The sequence below is a fragment of the Amblyomma maculatum genome, chromosome 1 (assembly GCF_055883805.1).
Source record: "Amblyomma maculatum isolate TAMU_Amacu chromosome 1, ASM5588380v1, whole genome shotgun sequence".
NCBI lineage: Eukaryota > Metazoa > Arthropoda > Arachnida > Ixodida > Ixodidae > Amblyomma > Amblyomma maculatum.
In genome coordinates this window covers 354,764,617-354,790,703 of record NC_139344.1, presented here as the reverse complement: position 1 = coordinate 354,790,703, position 26,087 = coordinate 354,764,617, and the positions used below count along the sequence as shown (strand labels likewise).

Genomic DNA, 26,087 nt, shown 5'->3' with positions numbered 1-26,087 from the left:
TTGCATACTGTCGCCCTGCCTATTTAACCTATATGCTGAGTGCATCATGAGGAAGGCCGGTCTGGACGAGTCTTCAGCTGGAGTGAAGATTGCTGGGAAACGTATCAACAACCTTAGATATGCGGATGATACCACTTTAATGACAGAAAGTGAAGTGGAACTCAAGAGACTTCTGATGCGCGTACAAGAAGAGAGTGAGAAGTTTAGGCTTAAACTGAACATTAAAAAGACAGATCATGGCGTCTTGCCCCATCAAGTCCTGGAGCATCAAGGGACAAGAAGTGGAAGCTGTGACAGATATTCTCTTCTTGGGCTCCAAGATAACCCCGGAAGGAGACTACAGCCATGAAATTAGGGCAATGGCTAGCCTTGATTGCCTAGTAAAGAGCAGAGACATTTGTCTGCCAACCAAGATCCGTATAACACGTGCTATGGTATTTCCAGTTGTGATGTATGGATGCGAGAGTTGGACTGTGAAGAAGGCTGACCGCCGAAGAATTGACTCATTTGAATTGTGGTGCTGGCAGAGACTTTTGAGAGTTCCTTGGACGGCCAGAAGATCAAATCAGATGATATTGTCGACCATAAACCCTGACTGCTCATTGGAGGGTCAAATTCTAAAGTTAAAACTCAGCTACTTTGGTCATCTGATGAGAAGAGAGGAGTCGCTGGAGAATTATTTGATGTTGGGAAAGGTTGAGGGTCGCCGGAGAAGGGGTAGGCAGCGAACGCGATGGTTAGATGACATCCTCGAGGCGCTGCAGATGAAGTTATGTGATGTCAGGAAGATAGCGAGAGACCGGAAAGCGTGGCGTGATATGGTCCATAGGGTCACGAAGAGTCTAACACGACTGAACGACTGAATTGAACTGAATTTAAAGAACTTTATGGAGCAGCGCGTGAGCCACACGAACGAACCATAAAGAACACAAAGGTATTGTTGGAGGCAGACAGCTTCACAAGTTAACTGTGGTGACATCTGATGTGTTCCTTTCCGTGGTAGCAGATGCCGCCAAACTCCCTACTGAAAACGTTTTATGCTCAGGCTTTTTCTCAGCTGCAGGATAACACCATGCATATTTGAGCTATTCCCGTGAGATTGCTTCGCTTCACACTGTGGAATTGGAGCATGCAGAGTGTTATGGAGCGACCTCTGTGTTCATTTTTTTTTTCCTCCGTCGCAGCTGGACAGGGCAAACAGGGCAAAGCTGACAGACCTTGGTTTCTGCAAGCCAGAAGCCATGATGTCTGGCAGCATCGTGGGCACACCTATCCACATGGCTCCGGAGCTGTTCACGGGCCGCTATGACAACAGTGTCGACACATACGCCTTTGGCATCCTCTTCTGGTACATCTGTGCGGGGCATGTCAAGCTACCATACGTCTTCGAACAATGCCAGACCAAGGATCAGCTCTGGTCCTGCGTTCGGAAAGGTAAGAGCCCAAGCCCTTTGCATCGTGTCATGTTAAATATGCCCCCTCCTCTCTTTCATGGCTGCGAGTGGATGTAAGTGTGAAGCTCCCTTGCAGGACTGGTGTAGTACATTCTATAGACAACCTCATTGTAAAGTCTTGTCTAGGCTAAACACAGCCATTCATCCACTGCATCGCTCAGGCCGCAGAGTGCAACATTCAAAACTGCTACTTTCTGCTGCTCTAGCTGCTTACTAGGGATTCTGCACCGTGCTAAAGATTGACGCCGCGACTTTCACGAGACTAGTTGCCCGCAGAATGTTTCGGCAAAAGGCAGGAAAGCATATGCAGTTAAATCTGGATGTAGGAAACCTTCGCCTTGCGAAATTCCTCAATACTCTATTATGAAATTTCTGTTCCCCAAAGCTGCCCCCTATTGAAATGCATGTATTTGAAAACTCTGTGTAAAGATGGCGTTGAGGCGGCTGACCTTGATATAACAGACTTGCTATGTTATTTCTTGGCTAGTGCTGAGTTATTGGAAATTTTGCGCAACCGTGCAACAAAAGTATCGTGACAGTAAAACATGCACTGAAACTATAGTAACGCCTACGGTCACAACAAGCAACCACGGTCGATACAATGCACTGCGAGCAGTGTGTGCCTATCGTAGCTGTAAGGGTGATGTATCGTAAAAGTGATACCGGAGAGCACTGAAACGTGAGGTGAGGAATTGGGAGTGGTGGTGGGCACACTGAGAGCAGGAGCGTGTATGAAGAAGTAGGAATCGGTAGCAGCACAGTCGTGCACGCTCTCCGCTATTGCAAAGTGTTTTATTGCTTTTATGACCTCAAGCAATCGGGGTCGCTGTAAACATCTTTATTCTTTCCTACCCTGACCTTTTATGCGAAAACTGCACATAACGAAAACCTGAATGTAACAAAAAGTCTGATTTTTACAATTTCATTACAACCATGTCAATGCGGCCTGCACGTCTTTGGCGCCTGGTTGCATGGAACATGTGCGTGCTTCATCAGCACAACAGATTAAAATGCACTTCTTACAAGGCATGTCTGGTCATGCTTAATATTGTAAACTGCTAAACGTCTCTTGGCGACTTTTAGCAATGTTAATGTGAATTTCTTCGCAAGGGTCTTCTTCTGGGAACCCTATCGTGTGTAATTAGCGTGTGAACAGTTGTGAGCATCTTGAAGCCTGTCACATTTGTGCGACACTACCGTGAGCAGTTTTCTCACGTGGCATGTTCGTGCACAGTAGCCAGCACTCATGGATGATGCCTCAGTTTTCCAATGCTGTATCCAGGAGGGTCAGCTTACTATTATTTTAACTAGTGAATCAAGTAGGATGCTTTGCAGCCGTTATACTGTGATTTGTCCTGTGTTTGAAGTGACTGTGCTTTGAGCTGATTGATGTGCTTGCCATATGAAGTGGTTTTTATGCATACTTTCGTCTTCGTTCATTCTTGGAGAATATATGACTGGGGTAGACCTATAGGCGGCCTTTATTTGAAAGGATTAGTAGGTGGCCATGCATACATTTTTCACGGTCATCAAAAAGAAAAAAATATCTGTTTGATGTTTCGTGTGCTACTGCTTAGGATTCTAGGATTAAACACTGATGCCATGCCCAAGAATAGCTTTTTGCTGCCGTGGGGCTTAAGTGCGTACATTAGTGTCTTATAAGGGTTTGATCGAGCTGAAGAATAAATGGAAACAAAATTCAGATCAAAGCTGACGGAATCTCACCTACAGGTGCCCGGCCAGAAAGGCTTCCACAGTTCGATGATGACTGCTGGCGGCTGATGGAGCACTGCTGGGCCAGTGACCCCCAGAGGCGGCCACTACTCGGCGATGTGGAGCTCGTGCTCGAGGCCATCTCGGAGCGGCAACAGCGGGAGGCCTTGCACGCCGAGGAGACCCAGCAGCTCTCAGACAGCCTGTGCGCCAGCCAGCAGGCTAGCGGCTATGGCTACCCCTGCCGGCCCCTCCTGCCTGCCAAGGACAAGTACGAACTGGCCATCCCAGTGTCTGAGCTCAGCGTCAGCACTGAGTGATTGTTATGTGCCGCTCGCGAGATTTTTGGTGTTGGCATAACAGCATGTGCCAGGTAGAGGCAACAGAGCGCGGAAGTGTACAGTGCACTTGAGTAGCGTGATGACAATGACAGCACAGACGAGTGGACAGGACAGGGCATGACTTGTCATGTGTGCCAGCATCTCCAAGCGTGCCATCAGCATGGGATGACCTCTGGCTCTTCTTGTGCTGTCAGTGCTCAAAGGTGTACCACTTGGAGACAGCGCAATTAAAGTCGAGATAGGACTGTACAGTACTGCATGCAAGCCTGGCTTCGATTAGCTCTCAAATAGGCATCAGGACTGAAAAGCAGCCCTTATTATATTTAACCATGCATTTCTTCCTGCTGCGTGCTGCTACTAAGGTAGAGTTTTGCACTGACAAAAACAAACAGGCAAACGCTGTGTAGGCGCACTCACAAGAAATGGTGGTTCAAGTGGCTGCAACTCTCGGGAGTATATAAAGTTGGCCTCTGCACTCTTTGGGCATCTAGTTTCACGAGCAGCGTGTTGGGTCATTACTGCAAGACAAATGAATGGCTTGCCAAGTGGCAAATTGCACCAACAGCTGCGGCTCCATCTACCTGTCTTGAGACGTTAGCAGCTGCAGGATTGATGGCCCCTGCTCCTGTCACTGATGGTGCAACACTTGTTACGTTTTGCGATGGCGATACAGCAGCTTTTGCATTAATATGCTCGCATGTTGACTGCCTTCTTTTCTTGCTGCTCTGCACCATCAGTAGCGAGTGGCTGCTTGCATCTTTACTATTCCCAAAAGAGAGGTTGCACCGTCTAAGTTGCAGTGGTAGTACAAGATGCCTTGAGAACAAATATGAGATGTCTCTTTGCACTTGCAGAGCATGTTCACATCCATGAAATTCACATTACCTGAGGTGGGCTTTGCACAAAAGGAGCTGTGTGCTCTTGCTTTGGCAGCACACAGTGTCACTAACAGCCAGTTTGTACAGCGCTATTTCTGTGCAAATAGCTCGTACTCTAAAAATGAGGCGGCCGCAACCACTAAATTGTATCTTTTTGTTTTTATTTCTACGTAAACATTAGGACAGTTCAGCCTACATCTACGCTTTTATTTTGAATCTGTAGAACTTCCTACCCCTCACCTGAGATGCTCAAGTTCTGCGTAAGCGCCTTTGTGGCTATGTTCCTTCATGTGCAGTCACCAGAACAGAGCCTGGTTTGTGCTCTGGCTACTCAACAAATGTGCATTCCCGAGAAACAAATCTGCATTGTACGCAACATTTAACCCCAGTGATAGTTGCTTTGGTTTGTTTCTAGGCTATTCCACTAGGTTTTCAGATCATTTGTCATTGTGATTTGGGGTACGCACTTAATATGCCTTCATTCTGGTGTTGGCAATCTGAAATTCAGCCGACTATTTTTCTTTTTTTCTCCCTTCTTCCTCCTTCCTCAGATGGAAGTGCAGAAAAAGGGCAGCATTGCCAAGCATAACACGCATGCAGCGACTGGTGGCTTGCGCTGCTGACATCATTGAACAGTGTCGGAATTCTCGCAGCTTGTTCGTAGCGTCTTAACCATCGAACACAAGGCCGAGGAGGTGAAGCATTTGTATGCTTATTGGTTGGAACGGCATGTCGTACCTATGCCATGCTCTGCTTTCCTGGGTCTCTCACCTCTCTCTCTCTCTGTGCCTTGCGGTTGTCATCTTCTCACTTGCAAAGCAGCATCACTAAGTCTTGCACACACACCACACGGCAAACTGGTTCTTCTCGTGGTTGGCACACGGCATGTTTGGGTTGGGTCTCCTCTGGCTTTTGAACCCCTTAACTGCAAATCATTGACTCAACTCTATGGGACCTGAACTTTGGTGAGATGGGCCTTTCACGATGAATGAATGCATCAACAGACTCTCTCATTGTGATGCACGCAACATACTCCTGTTGGCCACGCAAGCTGACTGTGGCAGCATTATTGGTCGTTTTGTTTGTTAACAATCGGCGTCTGCTTTGCAACAACAGAATGCAGGTATGAAGCCTGGCACTGTTGGAAGTACTAAATAAGCTACCAGCAATGGTTGTTGTAGCTTTCTTTTCAAGCCTGTGGCCACTTTGCTTCTGTATAGTAGCTTCTGGGGCATGGCACTGTGTGGCATCGCAACCTTCAGAGTGAGCGGACTGTTGCGTGCAGTCATTCATTGGTGGGCACGTTGTGTGCGGACGAAGTAGCATGTTTGCATGCTTCATTGGTGACCAGTGACTGCCGTTCATCGTGCATGCTGCTGGACTTGAAATCACATGCGGGTCTCCCACGTTTACTCTTTGCAGACGAGTACCTCCGAGAGGCATCGATGCAGTGACCGAAAGTGCGGACATGTTTATTGAAATCTATGCCCAGCACATGTGTTACTAAGACAAGCCCACATTGTTCATTGTTTCCTCGCTTCGTACATTTCTCTTGTTCTTTTACTGCGTTTTATTTTCCTAATGTGTTTACTTGTACGTTTAGCTAAGCTGACGCGAGGCTCCTGCGCATGCAAGCAGATGCACAAAGGCATTCTTACTACTACCACCCAACTTCCCCTTCCCCTCCGACATTGACGAGCAGGTCTCCTCGAGAGACCTGCCTCCCTTGTACAGAAGAATTTTATATTTCTTGTACATAATGTTAATAAAGGTGTTTAGTGCGTGTAGTTGTGTAAATGTGGTGCACGTTCTTGGCTTAAAGTTTTAATGATGTGCAAGTATGTTTGCAGTACATGTTAATAATATATGAACTGCTGCAATAGCAAAACAAGTGTGAAAGGCATAAAATAAACTTTCATCTTGTCTGTGTGGCCATAACCAGCTTCCAGTTCTGTTTGTACACACAACACGCTTTTACTGTCAGTTTAAGTGCACGTAGGTCTGCTTAAGTGTAGTACTCTGAAAGCATTTCTCTTACTGCTGCAGGGAGCAACAGTAAGAAGCTCCCTGCACTCTGGCAAGAGCCGCAGGAGAAACTGCTGTGCAGTGGTGATTTGTGTTAACTTCGCTAGATGGCGCAATGTGTCTAGCGAGAGATTTTTGTTCATTTTTACCTCTCTCTCTCTCTCTCTCTCTCTCTCTCTTTTTCTTTCTTTCTTTCTTTCTTTCTTTCTTTTTTTTTTTTTTTTTTTTTTTAATTACTGTCACTGTTGTCCGTTCCCTCAGCATCTTTACACCAGACAAGAGAATTACAAAGTCGTCAGGCAGTCAACATGGAGGAGTGGTTTGTGCACGCTACTGAGGAGCAGAAGGATGGATGACTGTTCATTTCCTGGCGGCGACACAATTTTTTTTGCCAATTCTTACGGCCACGCTCTGATCACAGGCTGGTTTTGTCCTCTCCCTTAACACTGAACTTATCATTTTCCTTTCCAAAGCTCACTGCGTGATCCTCAGTTTAAGTTACACTTTTTGTTGGCACCCATGTTTCAGATACGTTGTTGACAACCAACAAGACAAAGCTTTGTCTTTCTCTTAACCCCAGGTGGTCGAAATTTCCGGAGCCCTCCACTATGGCGTCTCTCATAGCCAGAGTTGCTTAGGGACGTTAAACCCCATAAACCAAACCAATCTTTTGAAGAATGTGGGTAGAATGTTCATGATATCTCTGAGTGCGCGCTAAATGCTCTCCACCTCAATCTTATTCTAGTTAACTCGTTCCTGTGCTGCAGATCTGCTGTCACCACTTGCCCTAAGTAGACTTTTTCCTCTGCCATTTCCAATGCTTTGCTAGCTATCATACACTATGTTCCCTTGTTATGCTGTTGAATATTGCTTGTCATATGCCTATTCATTTTAAGACCCACCATTCGGCCTTCCTTGTCTGTATAGGTCACTGACCCTGCTCTGCACTTTGTGCCGGGAGTTATTTAGCAAGGCAATGTCATCAGTGAATTGCAGATTACTTAGGCCACTAACCCTTGTTCTCAACTCTGGTTTCCTAATCCAGGTCTCCAAACATCTGTAAACACACAGTGCATAGCACTTGACAGATTGTCTCTCCTAGCTTGGCAGCGCACGAGCTGTAAAAAAAAGTGGTCCTTTGCATTCAAATATCACTGCCATAGTCAAATCTGCGACCTAAGCAGCAGGATATCACAGACTGGCACTGGCGCCAGTGTAGCAAGCCCAAAAAATCTGGTAATGCGTGCTTCCAGCATAAAAACACTAGTCACATCTGTATGCACCAGAGTTTATGCCAAGTGCTTGCCAGTATCAACAAAACATTATATTCAACTACATGATCGAAAGCCTGTCGTGTGCAAATGCTCTACAAATGTCCACAAAAGCAAGAGATGCGCAGCATCTGCAAAGTGTGCAACCAAAGTCTTATTTACACACCATCAGGACTGCAGTACATTTAGGCGACGTAAGATAGGGCTTCATGTGCAAGGTTTCGGTGAAAGGCATTGTGCTTTATAAAGGCCTTCAAAGATGCCTACATTCACTTCTTTTTGTCATGCTCTGAAAGGTCAAGAGAAGTGTGGCATTAGTTCTATTAACTTCGTTTCAAAAGCCTTCCAACAAGCAAGTAGTGTTCCTACAACAGAAGTCCCACCACAGCATCGCAACATGGAATAATCGAAGTCTGCTGAGGACCGAATATCTTGCATTGTGCACCAAACACATGCAACTTCTTGTCGATGAAGAATTGTAGAAACAAAATGTGCTTCAGTAGCGCACTTTTCTTCAAAGTCAGCTTATTTTTGCCGACTGGTGTACTACAGAAGGGAGCTGCAACAGTAGGCTGTTTGACATGCCCGTGCCATACAATTTCCAGTTTCTAAGAAATAAAAAATATTCCTTCAAAATTTCTTTACAATAAGGTCTATCACACAGCAAGAATTTCTTCACGCTCGAGGAAAAATTAGCTTTAGAAAAAAAATTTTCAAATTACCGGATGGCTCACTCATATTGATGTATATTGAACACCGGCACTATTATGCTTCGCTGTAGGAAATCTATTTTTCTGAACGACTTTCTTTGTATGAGACAGATCGAAGTAAAACAGCTGCATAGTCCACATTTTTAATTGTAGCGAAATGTTATGGTCGAAAAGTTTAAAGGCCTTCAAAGAATCCATGAAGACAGTGACGACAAATCTTTTATACTCAAATTCAGTTAGGATATGTTCTTTCTGCTCAAGCAGGCTCAAATCTCGATTTACTTTTGTGAAAGTCAGATTGGTATGATGCCAGCTAGTTAATAAGAATCTATGAATGCCACAGTCTTAAATGCACAGCTTCATAAATACCTTTCGGAAGATAAGCGCAATCAACAAGCCTATAGTTGCCAAATTCATTTGTCACTTTTTTACAGACGACACTAACCTTGCTACCTGCATGTCAGTTGGGAACACTCCTACCGAAAAACGTGTTTAAAAGGTTGAGGTGAATACGTGCAAATGCATCACTGCAGTGCGATAGCTGCATGCCTGACAGGCTACACCTGCATACAAACATACCAAGGCTGATAGAATCATTTGTTATTTTAATGAACTTTTTAATCTCGTTGGTGCTGGTCAGGTGAAAGAAAAAAAAAGACTTTTCTTTAGAGAAGAAAACAGCATTATGCAGAAACCCTGCAGCAGTTTCAAACACGCTCCATAAACAACATTGTACTGATGCGCACAGTTTAACAAACACTGGCAACAGGGAACGACTTTTCTCACCTTGCCATCCAGAAAAGGTGACAAGCACCCTAACTATGATGCTACTACTGCTTTCTAAATTATGAGCCTACTGGAGCCCCCACAAGGCCACATAGTGTAGAACACTCCATGGAGAGGAGGCATGCTAGCACATACCATTCCTTGCACGGCATGTTGCACATGTTTTTGTAGACACCATTGTGAATAGTAAACTAGTACAGTTCCATGTTTGTTACTTGCCAACATATAAAACAAGGGAACAAAGGTTGCAGTATGCTGAAACTACAAATGTCAACGTACGAGAGCAGTCAGCCCCCAAGTTGGCGTCATATTTGGCTAGCTCACATGTGAGACATCCTCAAGCAGCTGTGGAAACTACTGCGCTGTCACAGCTGTGGACAATTGCAAATCCTTCTCCGTCAGCTCTGTCCCTCAAGTGCACAGCTCACCTGCTCATCATTTTGCCCCAGTAGATTGCAGCCAGATTCCCCTCCACCATTAGAGGTGAGCGCAATGAGCTACGGTCTCTCCCAGTTCATGAATCAGGATGTCTAGCAAACCCCTATTTTTAAAATTCCTGAGTTTTCCCTGATTATTTCAGTTCAAATTCCCTGGCGAGTAAAGAGGGTCAAAAATGTGGCTGCCAATGATAATGTGCATAGACGAATAATTCAAAAAGAAAAGCTATTTATTAATCATATTCTGAAATTTATTCTGAAAACCGATCGCTTTCACACTGGCTGTTGGCAGGGCGGTTATTCCTTTTTGTTGCGTACTACTCTCACGCAGCGCTTCCACATATTTTCTCCCCACAAAATATATCTGCATGAATAACATACTTGCTGTGCGCCAGCTTGAAATGAAAATGCAATGCAGAATAATATTGTGCCATTTTTCCTGACATGCCGAAATTTTTTTTTTGGTTTCCCAGACATTTCACTGATTTTTCCCGGTGCATAAAATGTCCCTGACAATTCCCGGTTGCTAGACACCTTGTGAATGGAGCAAGTCAGCATCTCGAGAAGGGTAGCCATTGCGCGTGGGCACCCTTTCTCCAGGCTGTTCATCTTCATGCCTGTTTGCATAAGGAATCAAACTATCAATTTGAATGACTATAGGCTATTACACAGAGAAGGCCCCGGTAAAGCCACTGGGTCCAGGCATAAGTATAGCAAAAATCTGTGAGGGCCGTACAGACAGGATTAGTGCCAATATCGCTACAGTAAATCGAAATGCTTGCATCTCTTCTTCCGTGCCTAAAAGCCGGCAGTGTCTTTTGTTGTACTGTTCATTCTTCACAGAAAACAAGAACAGCAACACCCTCTCAATAAACTGCTCACTCGTTTCAATGTTCAAACTAAGCACTCTAGAACATCCAACAAAAAAACGTGTAGATCGCACACAAACACACTGACAAAGGGGGACTAACTTGCTGTCACAAAACAAAAATTAACTTTATATGACACAAAGACAAGATACGGGAAACGTATTTACACAAGGCAGAGAGGTGACAATGCTTTACAATCTCTTCTTCCGTGCCTAAAAGCCGGCAGTGTCTTTTGTTGTACTGTTCATTCTTCACAGAAAACAAGAACAACAACACCCTCTCAATAAACTGCTCACTCATTTCAATGTTCAAACTAAGCACTCTAGAACATCCAACAAAATGAACTTTTATAATTGGCCTTCAGCATGGCACTTGTCACAGTGAAACAGTGCTGAACCTAAAACTAGAACCTTAGTTTGTGCCATTTCATTTCAAAAAAAGCAAAAGTGTGTATTTTTACCAAACTTCACAGCAAGCAGGACAGCCTTTGCCCTTTTCGACTGTTCACAAAAAATCAGTGTTTCCACTGTGCTTACAAAATATTATTATAGGAAGTTTTTTAACTGTCGGGAGTTCTCTTCCTACCTCATCTTGGAATGCCATCTGTGCTGTGCATTTTACTCTTAAGGTAGTGTATCCAGTAAGCAAACACACCTCGCTCACCTAGCGTTTTTCCAATTCCATGAGAACCACAGACATAATCAGTGCTCTCAGTTGACCCATCAAGATGCAAGCTTCATTATCAGCTTCAGTCACTCACAGTCATCCTATTGATATCTTGCACCATTATCATTCAAGGCTGCCACAGGAATGGACAACGCAGTTATTGCAATAGTGATAACACCTTTATTGGCCTAAGTTTTATATTTACAGGCTCTCTATTCTCACAATACAGCAGTGGGGTCAACTATGCGACCACTCACTTCCTCGCTGTCTTGGGTGGCACCCATGGCTGAATCTTGGGTGGGACAGTGCTGTATGGCATGTACGCGTCCTTGGTGCCGCTCATGTTCTCTGTATGTGGTGCAAGCCACTTGTACTGAGGAAGATCAGCCTTGGTTGGCGGCACATCAGTCGTGTAATGTAACCAGCCATGCCTGTAACAGAGTACCAGCATAAAAATTAGTGGAAACCATTCCCAAGGTTTTGCAAACACTTGGCCATTATAAGTATTGATGCAGACACATCAAAATGGCAATGGGACTAAGCATAATAAAGCATAATAATAACTAAAAATATGATGTAACACACAATATTCAAAGAAACTTATGACAAACTCGGCATTTACCGAATCGTCACATACCTACACAATGATGTAGGCATTGTATCTGCTACTGGAAACCACTGCTCTATGGTGACACCAGTGCTGTAACCTTGACCAGTCTAGTTTAACCTCACTGCCTTCCCAAACGCTGCAAACGTGGATCAGAACTCATGCTTAAACAATTACTACATCTTAATCTGCAACTTCGGAATAGAATGCATAAGCTCAGTTTGCTATTGGGGTCGCTTGAACTTCAGCAGCCGAGCATCATTTCAATGCACATGCCGAGACATGTCTCCACGTATCGGCTTGCATGGAAGTTACTACAGTACCAAAGGTGAGCATGGCAATCAGCTTGTCCACTAAGAAGTGCTTGCATGCAGTCCTCACGATGACCAACATCGCAGCTTTGCTAACTGTCTAGTTAAAATCCAGTGCCAAGGCTCACCATTCGGCTGGCACTTGGCTTCCGTCGTAATCAAAGTAGTAGTAGTCAGCGTACTCAACCCACCGGTTGCGTCCTGTAAGTGTGAGTGACGGTATTACTTCAAGTAATCCAACTAGACAGTGAAAACTCGAGCAGTCGGAACCCACCGAAGAAGAATCTGTTGTCCTCGTAGTACTTGTTTCCATACTTGTCGACGCCTACCAGCGTCCCCATTCGCAACTCGTCCATTCTACAACGAAACGAAATAATAAAGTGGTTAAAAGCATGCACAGAGTTACCGCAAAACACTAATTGGAGCGCTAAGTTTTACCGGCATGACAGTTCACACGCTGTAGACATACGCTCTACAGAGCGACTAGTACGCACGCACGACGCTATCTTATTGTTTTAAACCACTGTGGTTGAGTAGCGGCATCGCTGCTTGCTTCATTGAGTGTCTCAACAAGAGGACCATGTAAACTAAATGCATGAACGTCGCTGCCTTGATCATATCACGGTTAACTCAGGTATAGTTTAGCTCAGGGTTGCGGCTTTCACATGGCAACAATCAGAATATATAACCTGCTATAACGTCAGATACAGATTACTACATTATCACTTTATTGTTTTCTAAAGAAACGACAATGTTCACATCAGCCGCCAGCTCAAACGAAACCTGCGGTTTTGACCTTCGCGTGTACGATCGTGAAAGGGACCACTAACAAGCACGTCTTACCTCCACAACTTGAACGCAGATTTGAGGTAACCTCCATTGTGCTTCACGATGGCGAAGAACCGCTGAATCTTGTCGAAACCGAAAAACGAAGACATCACTAGGCAGGGAAATGTTCGTCAACACGGCAGTTTTCTCCCGAGAGCCAAATTACAGCGGCCGAGCCAGCCGAACAGCAGCCATCAGCGGCAGTGGCGGCTCTGGTGTGCAGAGTTGGCAGCGTGAAGTGCGCAAAAATATTTACGCTACGACGGTAAAAATGTATTAACCTTCAGAACAACTTTAAGCGCTATCTCGTTATCGTAAATTGAGTGGTTTTAAGCAAGAAAGTATTCTGAAAGAAGGCAAGTGCTGTTTTCGCAGCGCGACGTGAACACGTGTTCAGGGCGTTCGTTCACGCGTTCACGCGCTGTTTGTTTATTCCAGTCCACCACATGGCTGCATCGGAGTTCATATGGCAGAAATTGGTTCCTTCGCGTGAAAGTTTGATAAGCAATACTGTTTAGAAGAAATGCTGCTTATAGTCCCATAAAATCATTCGATATCGCTGGTATCTTCAAGAAGTGTGCTTGTTCCAGTATCGGATTCGCAATGAATTTTGCGACAAGTTGTATCGAGCTCCTGCGCGACGATTCCGACAACGTTCTTTGCTGCGAGCATGGACCCGCACTGCTGTTTCGGCGACTGGGTACTGACAGCAAGAATTGCGCACGCCCCTTCTACGCGTGTTCTGCCTGCAGGCAACGCAAAGATTGCTCTTTCTTCGTCTGGAAAGACGAAGCCTCACGCTGCGGTTTCAAGTGGGACGCCGTTAAACAGCGCGTCTTACCCACTTGGACGCACGAGCAGCTGCACGCGAGGTTCTTGAAGCTTCTGAAATGCGAGCCAAGCGATCGATACTTCTGCTGCCGGACCCTGCTTACCAAGAAAGAGATGAAGCACCACCGGCATCACTTCGAGCACCCGTTTAGGAACCCTCTATCAGATGACGAGCTGCGGCGGCCTAGCCGACTCCTCCATGCTGATGTGAACAACGCCACGAAAGCTCAGTTCTTCTTCGACGACTCGTGCATTAACTTTGTCGTGGACACGCTTTCACGGCTTGGCTTCGATCGCGTCCTCTGCGTGGGGACGCCCAGCCTGCACGAGTACATCAGGGAGCACCGACCCAGCATGGACAGTCTACTTCTGGACATTGAGCAGTTGTACGAGCAGTTCTACGGTCCGGACGAGTTCTGCTGGTTCAACATGTTTAATAACTTTCACTTTCGCGGAGCGGAGTCCGAGACCGTACTACGGAACTGTTTGGCCAGTGGCACCCGGTGCGCCCTCTTGGTGGATCCCCCATTCGGCGGGTTGGTGGACGCCGTCGCAAGGACTCTGGAACGGATCGTCGAGAAAGCGACGGCTCGGGGCTGCAAGCTTAACATTTTCTGGTTCTTCCCTTACTTCAATGAGAAGCGCATCGTGGCGGCCATACCTCGTCTTCGGATGCTTGACTACGCGGTCCACTATGAGAACCACGCAGCATTTAAAGATTTCTCCGGAAAGCGAGGCAAAGGCTCGCCTGTGCGAATCTTCACCGACGTGCCTCTGGGACAGATCCCGCTTCCCGAGGAAGACTACACGTTTTGCGCGCATTGCGATCGGTGGGTAGCCCGCCACAATAGACATTGTGTCCTGTGCAACGACTGCCCGTCCAAAGATGGTGGTCCTTACAGGCACTGCGATAGGTGCGGCGTGTGCGTGAAGGAAGCGAATGAGCACTGCCTGACGTGCGACAGATGCCTCCCGCCCGGCCACGACTGCCAGTCGAAGGGGCTCACCTGCTTTCTCTGCAAGCAGCCTGGCCACAAAAGCACAGAGTGCATTCAGAAAGTGGGAAAAGGGCATAAAAACTTGAAAAGGACTTTAAATCGCAATCAGGTGGTTGTTACCAAAGTCAGAAAGAAGTGATGATGTTAGCATTAATTGTACTAAATTTTTAACCACTTCATCAAGTACCACCAGACAACATGGAGCATGTGGTGCTGTAATCGTTGCCAGCGCCACTGTCTTCTGTGCCAGCATCATGCGCCATCTCGTTTTGGCTGCATATCAACATTGATAGAGAGCTTTAAAATGCCGAAGCTGCTTGTGATCATGACGGACATATTAGTAACAAACTTCTTTTGCATGTTGTCTCAATTGGAGTGAGGCTACCACAGCCATAACTCAATCCGCTAACCTTTGACTTGGCAGTTGGATGCCAAAGCTGTGAGTTGTTGCAGCGTAGAAATGGTCATTGGTAGAACTTAGGGCAGCAGTAAACTACCTCTTGTGCTGAATGCTAATTGAAAGAAATGTGTCTTCACAGCACAGTTATGAAAGTGAAAATAATTTAGCTGCATTGCAGCTAACATAAACTACCTAGGGCTGCGAATGATTTTAAACTACTGGTTCCTTTGTAGCGTGCATTATTATCACTGTTTATTGAAACTTTTACAATTTGTCTCAATCATTATGCAGCAGTGACATCCCTGCTCAATGTTGCCTGAAATGATCGCTGAACTTAACATTACATGACAGTTACTGTGTGATATATCGCTTTCCTCGCAACTTAACTGCAATACCAGGAAAGGCTCAAGTGCAACGACTATATAGCTGTGCATCTACAAGAAGCAGAGCTGCACTGTAGCATGTTAAAAGTGATTGATTACATTTAATAAATTGTGTTTTCTATAAATTTTGTGACAAAAATTACTTTTGGCATAACATTTTCAGCAGTTGAAACTTTCTATTTTAAAAGAGTTGTAACCACTAGTATAACTTTGAGAACATGAACTTGTTGGCAACTGCTAGTAGTGCTAGCGTGAAATATTCTTCCAGTAAGGAGACTGTTGTCAGACTACTGAGGAAACCTGCATGTGAGAGAATACCCCTGAGTGGCCTCATTAGCCCTGTGCTTGCAGTTGGTTTGAATTTCTTAGCAACGGCACATGCACTGAAAGAGTTCAATGCCACAGTTGATGTTTCCCGTAAGAAACACATTGTCCTATTGTTTTGCATGCAGGACTAAGCATCTGCAAAACCACCTGTTCCTCATACTGCAGCAGTCTTATTATGGACATATAGTACTGCTAGTAAATGTTGGTGAAATACTCGGTTTGCACTCAGCAACCCTGTTTATTTTTACATCTGCATTGAACTTGCAGGAAAGGAAAAATGTAACCCGTATGCTTCTCACTGATTCTTCAGATTTTATCAGTTACCTGGGGCCCCTTTCATATTCCCACAAAGTAAACGGTTCACACTGTCTTTGCCAGTCATAGAAAAGAATTGAGAAAGAAAGCTGTAGTGGCAGGACATAATATGTTAACATGTCCTTGTCACACCCTGTGCACATTATTGCAGTGGTACCATTAAACATAACAGCCCTACAGCGTAGTACTATAAATTTCCAAGTCGAGGGTACTCATTGTACTCTCAAGTATCTGCCTTTTCAAACTGTGTAGCAACAGAGGTATTCCAAGCAGGGTTCCAGTAGGTTGCTTTCTCCAAGCCTCTTACTACCAGCAGCAAAATAAATATGCTGTTTCTCATGCATTCCTACATTATTTGTAGATTTTGATATGAATGAATATCCTTTTACACATGTACTTCAGTGAATAGAACATTGCTAGACTTTCCAGTAAAGACATTATGGGGAGCAGGGATGGATGATATGCTGCATGTAACGGCATGGTGACCGTACGACAGGTATTTAATTACTGTGCTTTCACGAATATCAACCCGCCCTGCCCATCTTCGAAAGCAAAGTTTTGAAAAACGAAAAAAAAGTTTTCATGTGAATCTCTAGAAAGATCAGGGCAAACTCGGTGATACCCATCATGAGAGCAATGATAGGATGTTAGCCCTCAAGGCCCTACACGAGAGTGGCGGTGGTCAGCCTCGACGCGGCGGCGCCGCGGCAAGAGTTCGGCTAGCATGTAGCTCGAGCAAGCTTGACGCAAGCCCCCGATTGATACTGCGGCTCGGAAAATTTGCATCCGTGGCACACTGCTGCGGAATGCAACGTAGGCTTGAGTGCTGCTACTTCGAGGCGATGCCGTTTCACATGATGCGATTCTCGCCGCAGCAAAGTGCGATTTCAGCCGCACAGCGACGGGGGCACGCACGCCGCTCCATTCGAAGAGCGGCTGCGACAGGCGATCGTTGCGAACGAGGCGGCCGCCAGCCTATGGAATTTTCGATTGGCACCGCAGCGACACTGCGACTGCACCGAAAATTTTCGTGCGCCTTGCAACATGTAATGAGTTCGAGCACAGCCGCGGACATGGAGGAAGGAAACAGCCGCGGACTGAACGAGCAATAGAGGAATGCGAGGAGTTGGGAGATAGGCGTGTTAAAGGGCGCCACCACCAGTTAAATATGACGTCTATCAGTTAACAACATTGAGGTTCACGCCAGCGTGTCAAACGTGTTTTGGGTATAATTTGTGCGCATATAAAAATGGCTGTGGCTAAAGGTACGTCCGACGGACCCGATCAATGGTCTTAAAGGTACGTCCGACGGACCCGGTGCGTTTTTCTTTGGGATACGACGGACGGACCCGATCGGTAGGGTTCTTCCGACGGACCCAAAGCATTTTTCTCCGATATGGGCCTTGGGATCCGTCGGGAAAGCCGGACGGATCCGAGATCCCCAGATGTGGTTGTAGCAACAATATGGTAGCCATATGTAGCCAAATCGAAGTTGGTATGAGGTGTACTACGTGCGAGGTGCAGGAAGTATGTTACTACTGCATGCGTGAAATGTGAAATTACAAAGAATAGTACAGTGGCAAGAATAGTGCCTAGAATGGGTGATATACTACTTGATGGCATGATGATAGGTTTACGTGAGTTGGACCGCGGCAGGGTCGCAAGCACGACCAGCGCAAGCGCATGTAATCGCGGTGTTGACGGCCAGCCCGCGGCCCGCACGCCCGCTCATTCCTCGTTATCATGTGGATTAACGTCTACGACGGTCGTTATGTAGTTATGTAGTTTTGATTCTTCAAAGTTTCCTCACTTCTATCTGTGATGAGATGTGTCACGTAACGCATCGCTTTCTGCTTGCATTGAGGTTTGGTGCTGCAAGTTATACGTAGTCGCTGAAAAAGCTGGGTGCCGCCGGAGTGTCTCCAGCCCAAGCATCGCGTCATTCGTGTTTGTTGGAGGTGTGGTTTGTGCTTACCGTGAGATGCTGTGATGTACGGATTACGTCCTACTAGAGTGCTGTGTGAGACTACGAAGAGTGCTGTGATGAGTGCGCCGATGTCTGGACGGACATCAGTGTGTCCGTTTATGATCGGCGATGTTGCACGTGCATGTCAGTGTTTATTAGGTGCAGTGGTAATTTATTTACACGCGCTGTGCAACAATCAGACGAAAATAAGTCATCGACAATTTTTTAGCCTGCACTACAGAGCTCAAAACTCGGAAAATGGGAATGCACATGATGCAGTTTTCGCATGTTGGAGTGGACCGAAAAATAAGTGCCCAGCCCACACCGCCGAGATGCGCATTACTACAGGTGAAATGGCTCAGGTTTCTGTAAAATAGCTGCCTGGCACAGCACCTTCCTAAATTTTCAGGCTTTGTACTATTGTTGAAGGCCACTTTATCATTAATAAAGGAACGAATATGCTTTATGTGTTAATGACTAGTACTTTTTCAACATATGTTCATTTTTTTTTCCTTAGTTTCCTTTGTTTTTCATGGTAGACAAACACAAATAGTACACTTTTAAACTTGTCAGTCCAAAGCTGAACATGAATATCTGCCATACATGTGACAGCTTTAATGCTAGAAAGGTTGACGTGTATAGCATGTACGTAAACGCTGCGACATCTTAGTGGCACGTTCGGCTACTTGCCCCAAGGTCGTGATGTTTAATGCCAGTGATGGCAGTCGCACTTTGGTGCAGGTGAAATGCAAATGCTTCTGTTTCCTGCAAGATGTCAACGCAAAGTACAAAGCCCGGGCAGTTAAATTAGTCTGGAGCTCTCCACTACGGTATTTTTCATAGCTACATATGTCACTTTAGGATGTGAAACCCTACTTGCCATAGGTAGGCTGCATTGTTTTTTAGATTTTGTAACCTCTCATCTATGTTTTGCAACATTTGGCTAATTTTAGTTTTCAAACAGTTGTTAAAGATGAAACCGAAGCAGTTCTTGGCATGGTTTCCTGCTTGGATTAATTTGCTAATTGCAGTTCTTTGAAACTTGCATCAATGCTGGACAGTTCAAATAGCAGGCAGTTGAATTACAAAAATGATGCGGATTGTGCATAACAGTTCGGACAAATGGAAAGTAACGGTCCCCTCCTTGCATGCATAGGTGCCCTTAGACAAATACATACCCGGGTGTGTGATTGTGACGCATATCAAGGGTCAACAGAAGGCCATGTGGAGCCAGTGTGATATTCTTCATGAAGGCTAAAGTAGAATTGTACAACAGCTGCTGTACCATGCAGAAAAAAATTGATCGTTTAGTGTATGATTAACTGAACATGAATAGCATCTTACTCAGAGTATGATGTGATATATATCTGGTTTAGCATCCCAAAATAACTACGGCTATGAGGAACACGATAGTTGAGGGCTCCGGTATAATTTCGACCACCCGGGGTTCTTTTACATGCACTGACACCGCACGGTGTATGACGGCTTATTGTTTCGCCTCTATTGAAATGCTCCTGCTCTGGCTGGAACCAAATCTGCATCTTTGGGTTCAGCAGCCAAGCACTAACTACTGAGCCAGCACAACGGGGCCAAGTATCAAAATGCATGCCATTACATTTCCTTCTAGCCTGTGGTTTTCTTCACAGAACTAATGTATACAAGGAAAAGTAAATAGCAAGAAAACACTAGTTTTATTGCACATTATATTCACATTTCAGCAAACATTCTCTAGGAAAAAAATTCTCATAATGTTTGCATGGAAACCATGAACATCTTACAAAAACAAAACAATGCACTTACTCCACTCCAATTATTAATGGGCAAGGTTGCATCTATGCTACTACACTGCACTTATCACAAAACCACAAGCCCCATCTGCTTTGGCCAATCACTTGATGAAACTAACGGAGACAGATGTCGCACACCACAGACTGGTCGTCTCGCAACATATCTCTGCATATGTTGCATTTCAATTTCATGCCTTTCCACTTAGCTTCAACTGTTCCCAGCATTACTAGTCACCCATCTTTTCTGAAATTCCTTTTTACGCTGTTGGGATCAGCATCCTTGTTAACGATGGTCTCTGGAATTTTCGATGCTATCATTTTCACATCTTCCTCATCTGGAAGAATGAAGGAAATGACAAGCTTTGAGCAGAAAAAAAAATTAGGGAGACTCCTAATCTCCACCTGTAAGGGTATGGTGTGCCAGCGTTAATGGTTCTTGTCTGCAGATCCCACTGTGGATTCCCGTTAATTTACATGCCCTTTGCTACAAACATAATTACTAATTCCTTAATTCATGTCTCTGTTATCTCAGATATACTCATTAGCATACGGTCGTAGGCTGCCCTGTTAGGTGATAGACAACCTGGCATAGACCTCTGTAAGCCTCAACCTTTCTTAATTGGAGCTGAAACGTCCCAGAACATATTTCAAATATAACTTTGTAAGCTTGACTTAACAGCTCCTGCCATGTCGTGTGGCCTCGTGACATTTGGCTCGTGGCACTTTTGGCTCGTGGCACTTTTGGCTTGTGCACAGGGGTCATCTGTTAAATACTGGTTAACATGCATGAAAAATACATTTTCACACAAACTGGTGGCAAATGGTCAAGTGGTGCACTGCAGATTCTGAAATGTATACCTATATGCATGCAAGGATCGCATCATCACATAACATGATCAAGAGTTCTATCAGTACCTGTAGTTACATAGCATTTCAATGCCCATTAAAGGACCACCTCAGACAATGGTTGTTGTTACCACAAGACCTGTTCTAACAGCGTACTGACACCATTCCACTGAGCGATGGACATGTGTATGCATACCCTAGATAGCTCATGATTGTGGATCTCATTTATTTCTATTACTTCCAAGGAGTTCCTGTCGTCAGAAACCCTACACTTTATGAAATCGGGACAGTTGTCTTGAAAGGTGATGAAAAGAAATAACCAGGTTACCTTGATGCAATGCTAAATTACAGAGGGTGAATAAGCTGCATGAAGATACCAAGAAGCTTGTACAAAGAAAAGTGAGAGTGAAATGGCAGGATTTTTGAAACATTGAAATAAACTACAAACTATACTTGTCAAACCTGTCATTAAGGAATGGAAATCATGCAGTAATCAAAAACACAACACGGAGGCCATTTTAGGTCATCTTCACAAAACACATACCCACACCTCACACACAGCTTCATACTTATGAAAGAGGACAAACCAATATGCAAGGAGTGTGGAGATGAACTAACAATAAACCATATTTTACACGTGCGTCAGAGTCGAGAAAATAAGAGGAAACATTTTGTACAATTTTGCAACAGATCCCTTTCCATCCCAGCATGATCCTAGGAAATAAATAAGCGAGTAAGTGTCCTGTTTAAGTTGTTGCGCATTTCTCTTATATACTATGCAGAACCAACTAGCCCGACAACACGCTCTTCTGAACTGTAATCCTAGGAGAGACGTGCAAATTTCCTGCATTTTTGGTTTCTTAAAATGTTCCTAAGCAAGCTACATCCTAAAGAACATTTTAGTCATTACACACTAATAAATACATTAAACCTTGTTCTTGGTGCATGGCAGCATTAGTCGCTTATGCACCATAAAAATCAACACAATGCTGTAAGGTATACCTTGGTTAGCTATGTTATATGAGACAAGCTTTCGGTCTGGTGTGGTCCTTATTCACGTGAAAGCGCTGTCATGAGGGTCCATGTCCCAGCGATCGGAAAGTGACCTATTCCAATAATTTTACAAACTGAAGGCGATTCTACAGATTTCTAAAGACTGGAGTGCTCAACTGTTTTATCAACGTCCGCCTGCTTTGACAGCCTGGAGTGAAACTGTTGAAGAGAATACATTTTTGAACATTTAACGCGTTTCTGGAGGCGTTACTTTCAATTACGGGGCCCACAAAAAGCAGCTGTATGACAAACGCCGCCTAGGTAGGCTTTCTAGCAAGACAGCGGTGTAGCGTGGAAAATCGCTCCGCCGGTTCATGGCTGGCGCGGCTGACTTGACAGGCGAACTGTTCAAACTTACAGCTACTGACCACACCTGAAACACTGAATTGCGCATGATCAAGGCAGAATTTCTCTAACACTGAGCACTGGTAGCTATCGATTTCGCGCCCAAAACTGAAAATCTGTCCTCTCTTCGATCATTGATACGCCCACGGTTGAACATTTATGCGCCTCGGGGTAGGCCAGCCGTTGGAACATGGATTCGTGGTTGTAGCAATGATCACTTGCATGGCGCACTCTGCAAAATTCCAAGAGTCAGCTTCTGCAACGAAATGTGCAGCGCACATTTTCTACCGCGTACCCAAGTCCGGCGATGCATGCATATCGATCCCGATCGTTTCAAAGCTGCGCGGCCGTTCAGTCGGGTCATGCTAACCTCGAGCATGTGGGTGTTTAAACTACATGTACGCAAAATTCAACGACAAGAAAAAGAAGGCGAAACGAAGTGGCGTCCCTGTGCTATGCGATGTCAGCGCAGTTCAAGATCCCCAGGTGGTCGAAATTACTCCGTAGCCCTCCACTACGGCTCCCCTTTCTCTCTTTCCACTTTCACTCCCACTTCCTCCCTTCCCTTACGGCGCGGTTCAGGTGTCCACAGAGCAAGTGTGACAGATACTGCGCCTTTCCCTTCCTGTGAACCAACCAATCAATCAAAATCGCACTTGAAACCCAAATTCGCGCTGCAGCATCGAGCCATATACCGCTGGAAAGCTTAGGTCAAGTGTAATGGCACTGTGGTAGTGATCCTCATTAATCTGCGTTAATTATTTAATTTTGTATAAAACCAAACTTTGAGCTAGACGATCAAGTCATATACCGTTGAAAAGCTTAGGATGTCTCCAAATGCTCTGAATTAGTTAGCAATCCATATTAGTTAGCGTTAGTGAGCTATATGCATCGTCATATACCTTTCGAAAGCTTAGGTTGAGTGCAAATGAGTTGTGGTAGTTATCGAACCAAATTAATTAGTGCTAATTATTTAACTGCACTTAAAGCCAAACTTTGCATTATAGATGGCAAACTAAGGGCAAATGTAAAAGCTTTATGCTAGCTAGCCAAACTTAGACAAAAATCACAACAGAGCTAACACACTAACTAGGCTTACCACGAACTGCTTCGAAATGTTTTTCTTTGCCCGTGCATATTTGCTTGCAGTACGTCTTATTTAGCGTGCACCCGCTGACAATAAATTAGTCATGAGTGCATCTTCTGTCCATAGGTTTGTCTCATCAGTGTGAAAGTGGCTTTTGCACTTATACTTTGTTCACAAAATAAAACAGTTGCGCACTTTCAATGCGATCAAGGAGCGCGGACAACCATTCATTGACCGCAATTCGCCGAACATTATTAGGCACTAGTGTCAAGGAAGCTTACGAATATACTCGGTATACCTATGAAAGAATGATTTCTAAGGTAAACGCCTCTCGATAATGTAATATTATACTTGAGAAACCGAAGGTTCCCGTCCAACGCCTAGTAGTCGTGATCAAAAAGAAGTGTGTGTGATCATGTGAACACCTCCTGCACATTGGCCATATCTTTGATAAACCCAAACGATGATTGAGAAGGTCAACTCAACTATTTACGGCAGGCCTGAACATCGCACCTGAGTGGTTGCAGTTTCCTTTCGTCGTGTTCTCCTTTTGTAGCCATTATTTGAGACATCCAACTCGACTAACATTTTATACTTACATTTTCGTGGACATAATTTTATGCATTTTATACTGTTTCTAATCATCACAGAGAAGTTTCTGATAACATGTGTGTTTATCTGGTCAGTTTAGTTTTATGTCTGTTTATATAGTATCGCAGTCTTACGCAGCCAGTTCTTTTTTTTTTTTTTTTTTTCAGAAATCTTTTCTACGTGATTTAGTTTCTATAAGACGCAACTGGCATTTGTTTCTTCACGAGTGTTGGAATAAAATGACTATTAAACGAATGTTTTTGGTTGTCTTTTTGCAGTGAGCGCTCTATTTACTGCCCCATGCATGGCCTCATGGCTCCTTTTTGGCTACTTTTTATTGCTCTTCCTCTGGTTGGCTACTTTCTGGCTACTTTCCCCATTTTTGTGGCGACTTTTCGTTTTTTGGACCTGGCAACCCTGGTCCTAGGCATACTTACCTGGTGCCGGGGTAACCGTGATCAGCTAGGCGGTGCCCCCAGGGAGAGGCGCGGGCATTGCACTGCGCTCGTGCTGACCCCTGCCACTACCCCAAACTGGGGCAGATGGGGCATGCAATTTTTGGTAGTGGGGGACTGCGTTCGTGCTATCCCCCTCCTAATTTAATCAAATCTGCTGCAATTCGCCCAGCATTTTGTGATGTCAATCGATAAAGGGTGGCGTATGTAATGTGCAAAACACGCAAAATCGTGTCCACCGCAGCAGTTGTAATTGAAAAGTGGTGGAGGTTACTGCGTGGTGTCAATCGTAGAGGGGACGTAATGTGTCCGAATAATACTTAGGCCAATAAGTTAATTAGGGAAATAATTAGAGGCAAAAAATTAGTCTCATTAGCCAATGGCTTGGCGCCACATTTGAATTTATCAAATACTAAAATAGTTAATTAAATCAGTCAATTAAGGTGACGTCACGCAACCTGAAGAGCTAAAAAAGGACTTCGGACGGAATTGGCGCGCAGTCACGCAACCGGAAGTAGAACCGAAAAAGGGGCATAGGATGGAAATTGGCGCGCAATTTGAAAGTATACCAGACTACAATGGGTAAACAAGAATGAAAAATTTTATTTCCACCGAAAAGGAGCCCTTCATCTTCTGCCCCCGGCACGCAGGCCGGGGAGCGGTTCAGGAGGTCCCCGCAGGCTGTGAGGTCAGGTGAGGTTACAAGCACTCTTCACGGCCTCAGCCGCCAGGCGGGTCGCGTGCCGCTGAACGGTAGCTGAACGGTGGGATCTCCGCTCCGCAGGCAGCCAAACGCCAAACCTCCCAAACTTCTCTATTGTCAGTGTTAATGCCGGCGCCTGGGGAGTCGGCGCATTCCCATATTATATGATCTAGCGCCGTGATCTAGCGCGCTTTTTTGGCCGCAGTTTTTACGTTCAGAATCTTCTTCCTCTCCGGTCTGTGTTAAGAAAATCCAGACAGGGCAGATCCAGATGCGTGCTTCACAAGTTAACGTGACGTAGAGGATGTGACGTCACGCAACCGGAAGTAGAGCCGATAAAAAGCATAAGAAGGGATTGGCGCGCAATTTGAAAGTATAAAATATTAAAATGGGTAAACAAGAAGTGAATTAACTAGAAGCAACCAACTTCATCATCCATGCTTTCGCATTACTCCAATGCAGATTTTGCAGTGCTCTAATTTTTTTCGAATCAATTGTCTTCCGGCGGACCTCCCGTGGATGAAAAGGCGACCTGCAGTTCTCACAATGCAGTGTACAATGCAACGACCAGACGCGCGACTGTCAGCAGTACACCCTGCTGCCTTTGTGTCTGGCAACTATCTTAGCTAATAAAAGACTCGTTGCCCGTAAGAGAGAGAAGGCAGCGGCGTTAGAGGCGGTTGGCTTGCGGAGCCCGCGCAGCTCTTTGGCGCCCGTTCCCGCGTTTCGCGTCGTCGTTGCCCTTCCTGGGGCTATAATGCCAATATACTACACTGGGGCAGTGCGCTCCCCCTCCTTACTTTTCCTCCATGGCTGCGACCGCGCGTTCTGATTGCTGCACGCGCTCCCACCGCTACCGTTCGTCGCTGCTTGTACCCCCCTCTTTCTGCGTGGCGGCGACGGTGTTCTCCGGTTGCCGAAGCGCCGGCTCCCTATCAGCGGATCATGGTGCGTGCATCCCAAACCGAAACGCAGTCAGGTTGACTTGACTCGATAGCGGCGTCAGTCATTCGCCGATATCTCTCTCCGTCACGCAACATTTCTATGGGCCCACGCGCTGTCTCCCGCAACCTCCCGATACATTAACTGTTCTCTTGATTTCTC

At 45.2% G+C, this 26,087-nt stretch overlaps 4 protein-coding genes and 1 non-coding gene across 9 annotated transcripts in view; 4 read left to right on the top strand and 1 right to left on the bottom strand.

Moving 5' to 3' along the window:
* LOC146207851 (dual serine/threonine and tyrosine protein kinase-like) overlaps positions 1-6,173 on the top strand; it is a 114,915-nt gene extending 108,742 nt beyond the window's left edge. For 2 of the 4 annotated variants that reach the window (XM_084591007.1, XM_084591031.1), the window contains exons 15-17: positions 1,185-1,434; positions 3,186-3,438; positions 4,938-6,173. In XM_084591007.1, the coding sequence (XP_084447133.1) occupies positions 1,185-1,434; positions 3,186-3,438; positions 4,938-5,058 (624 nt within the window). In that variant the 3' untranslated portion in view covers positions 5,059-6,173. The remainder of the gene's footprint in view (positions 1-1,184; positions 1,435-3,185; positions 3,439-4,937) is intronic. The other 2 variants (XM_084591016.1, XM_084591024.1) reach the window with 2 other exon arrangements.
* A 5,134-nt stretch (positions 6,174-11,307) lies between these two features.
* LOC146207850 (putative NADH dehydrogenase [ubiquinone] 1 alpha subcomplex subunit 12) lies at positions 11,308-13,169 on the bottom strand. The gene is made up of 4 exons (XM_084590989.1): positions 12,912-13,169; positions 12,343-12,425; positions 12,197-12,269; positions 11,308-11,581 (listed from the first exon to the last, which is right to left on the bottom strand). The coding sequence occupies exons 1-4, from the start codon at positions 13,004-13,006 to the stop codon at positions 11,404-11,406; spliced, it is 429 nt and encodes a 142-aa protein (XP_084447115.1). The 5' UTR covers positions 13,007-13,169; the 3' UTR covers positions 11,308-11,403.
* A 128-nt stretch (positions 13,170-13,297) lies between these two features.
* LOC146207849 (rRNA N(6)-adenosine-methyltransferase ZCCHC4) lies at positions 13,298-16,477 on the top strand. Its single transcript, XM_084590974.1, has one exon. The coding sequence runs from the start codon at positions 13,500-13,502 to the stop codon at positions 14,862-14,864; it is 1,365 nt and encodes a 454-aa protein (XP_084447100.1). The 5' UTR covers positions 13,298-13,499; the 3' UTR covers positions 14,865-16,477.
* Positions 16,478-17,340: 863 nt separating this feature from the next.
* LOC146207846 (uncharacterized) overlaps positions 17,341-26,087 on the top strand; it is a 62,597-nt gene continuing 53,850 nt past the window's right edge. Inside the window, exon 1 of one of the 2 annotated variants that reach the window (XR_014704425.1) lies at positions 17,341-17,449. The gene's annotated coding sequence lies outside the window, so the exon portion shown is untranslated. The remainder of the gene's footprint in view (positions 17,450-26,087) is intronic. The other variant, XM_084590945.1, reaches the window with a different exon arrangement.
* Positions 24,255-24,418, top strand: LOC146207848 (U1 spliceosomal RNA). The gene has a single exon (XR_014704632.1). It is a non-coding gene; the product is annotated as a U1 spliceosomal RNA (small nuclear RNA).

Coding starts and splice junctions, on each gene's coding strand:
- LOC146207850 (XM_084590989.1), bottom strand. CDS start 13,006: ATGTCTTCGTTTTTCGGTTTCGACAAGATTCAGCGGTTCTTCGCCATC. Junction 12,270..12,342: donor GGACAACAGATTCTTCTTCG/GTGGGTTCCGAC, acceptor TCACACTTACAG/GACGCAACCGGTGGGTTGAG. Junction 11,582..12,196: donor AGCCAAGTGCCAGCCGAATG/GTGAGCCTTGGC, acceptor ACTCTGTTACAG/GCATGGCTGGTTACATTACA.
- LOC146207849 (XM_084590974.1), top strand. CDS start 13,500: ATGAATTTTGCGACAAGTTGTATCGAGCTCCTGCGCGACGATTCCGAC.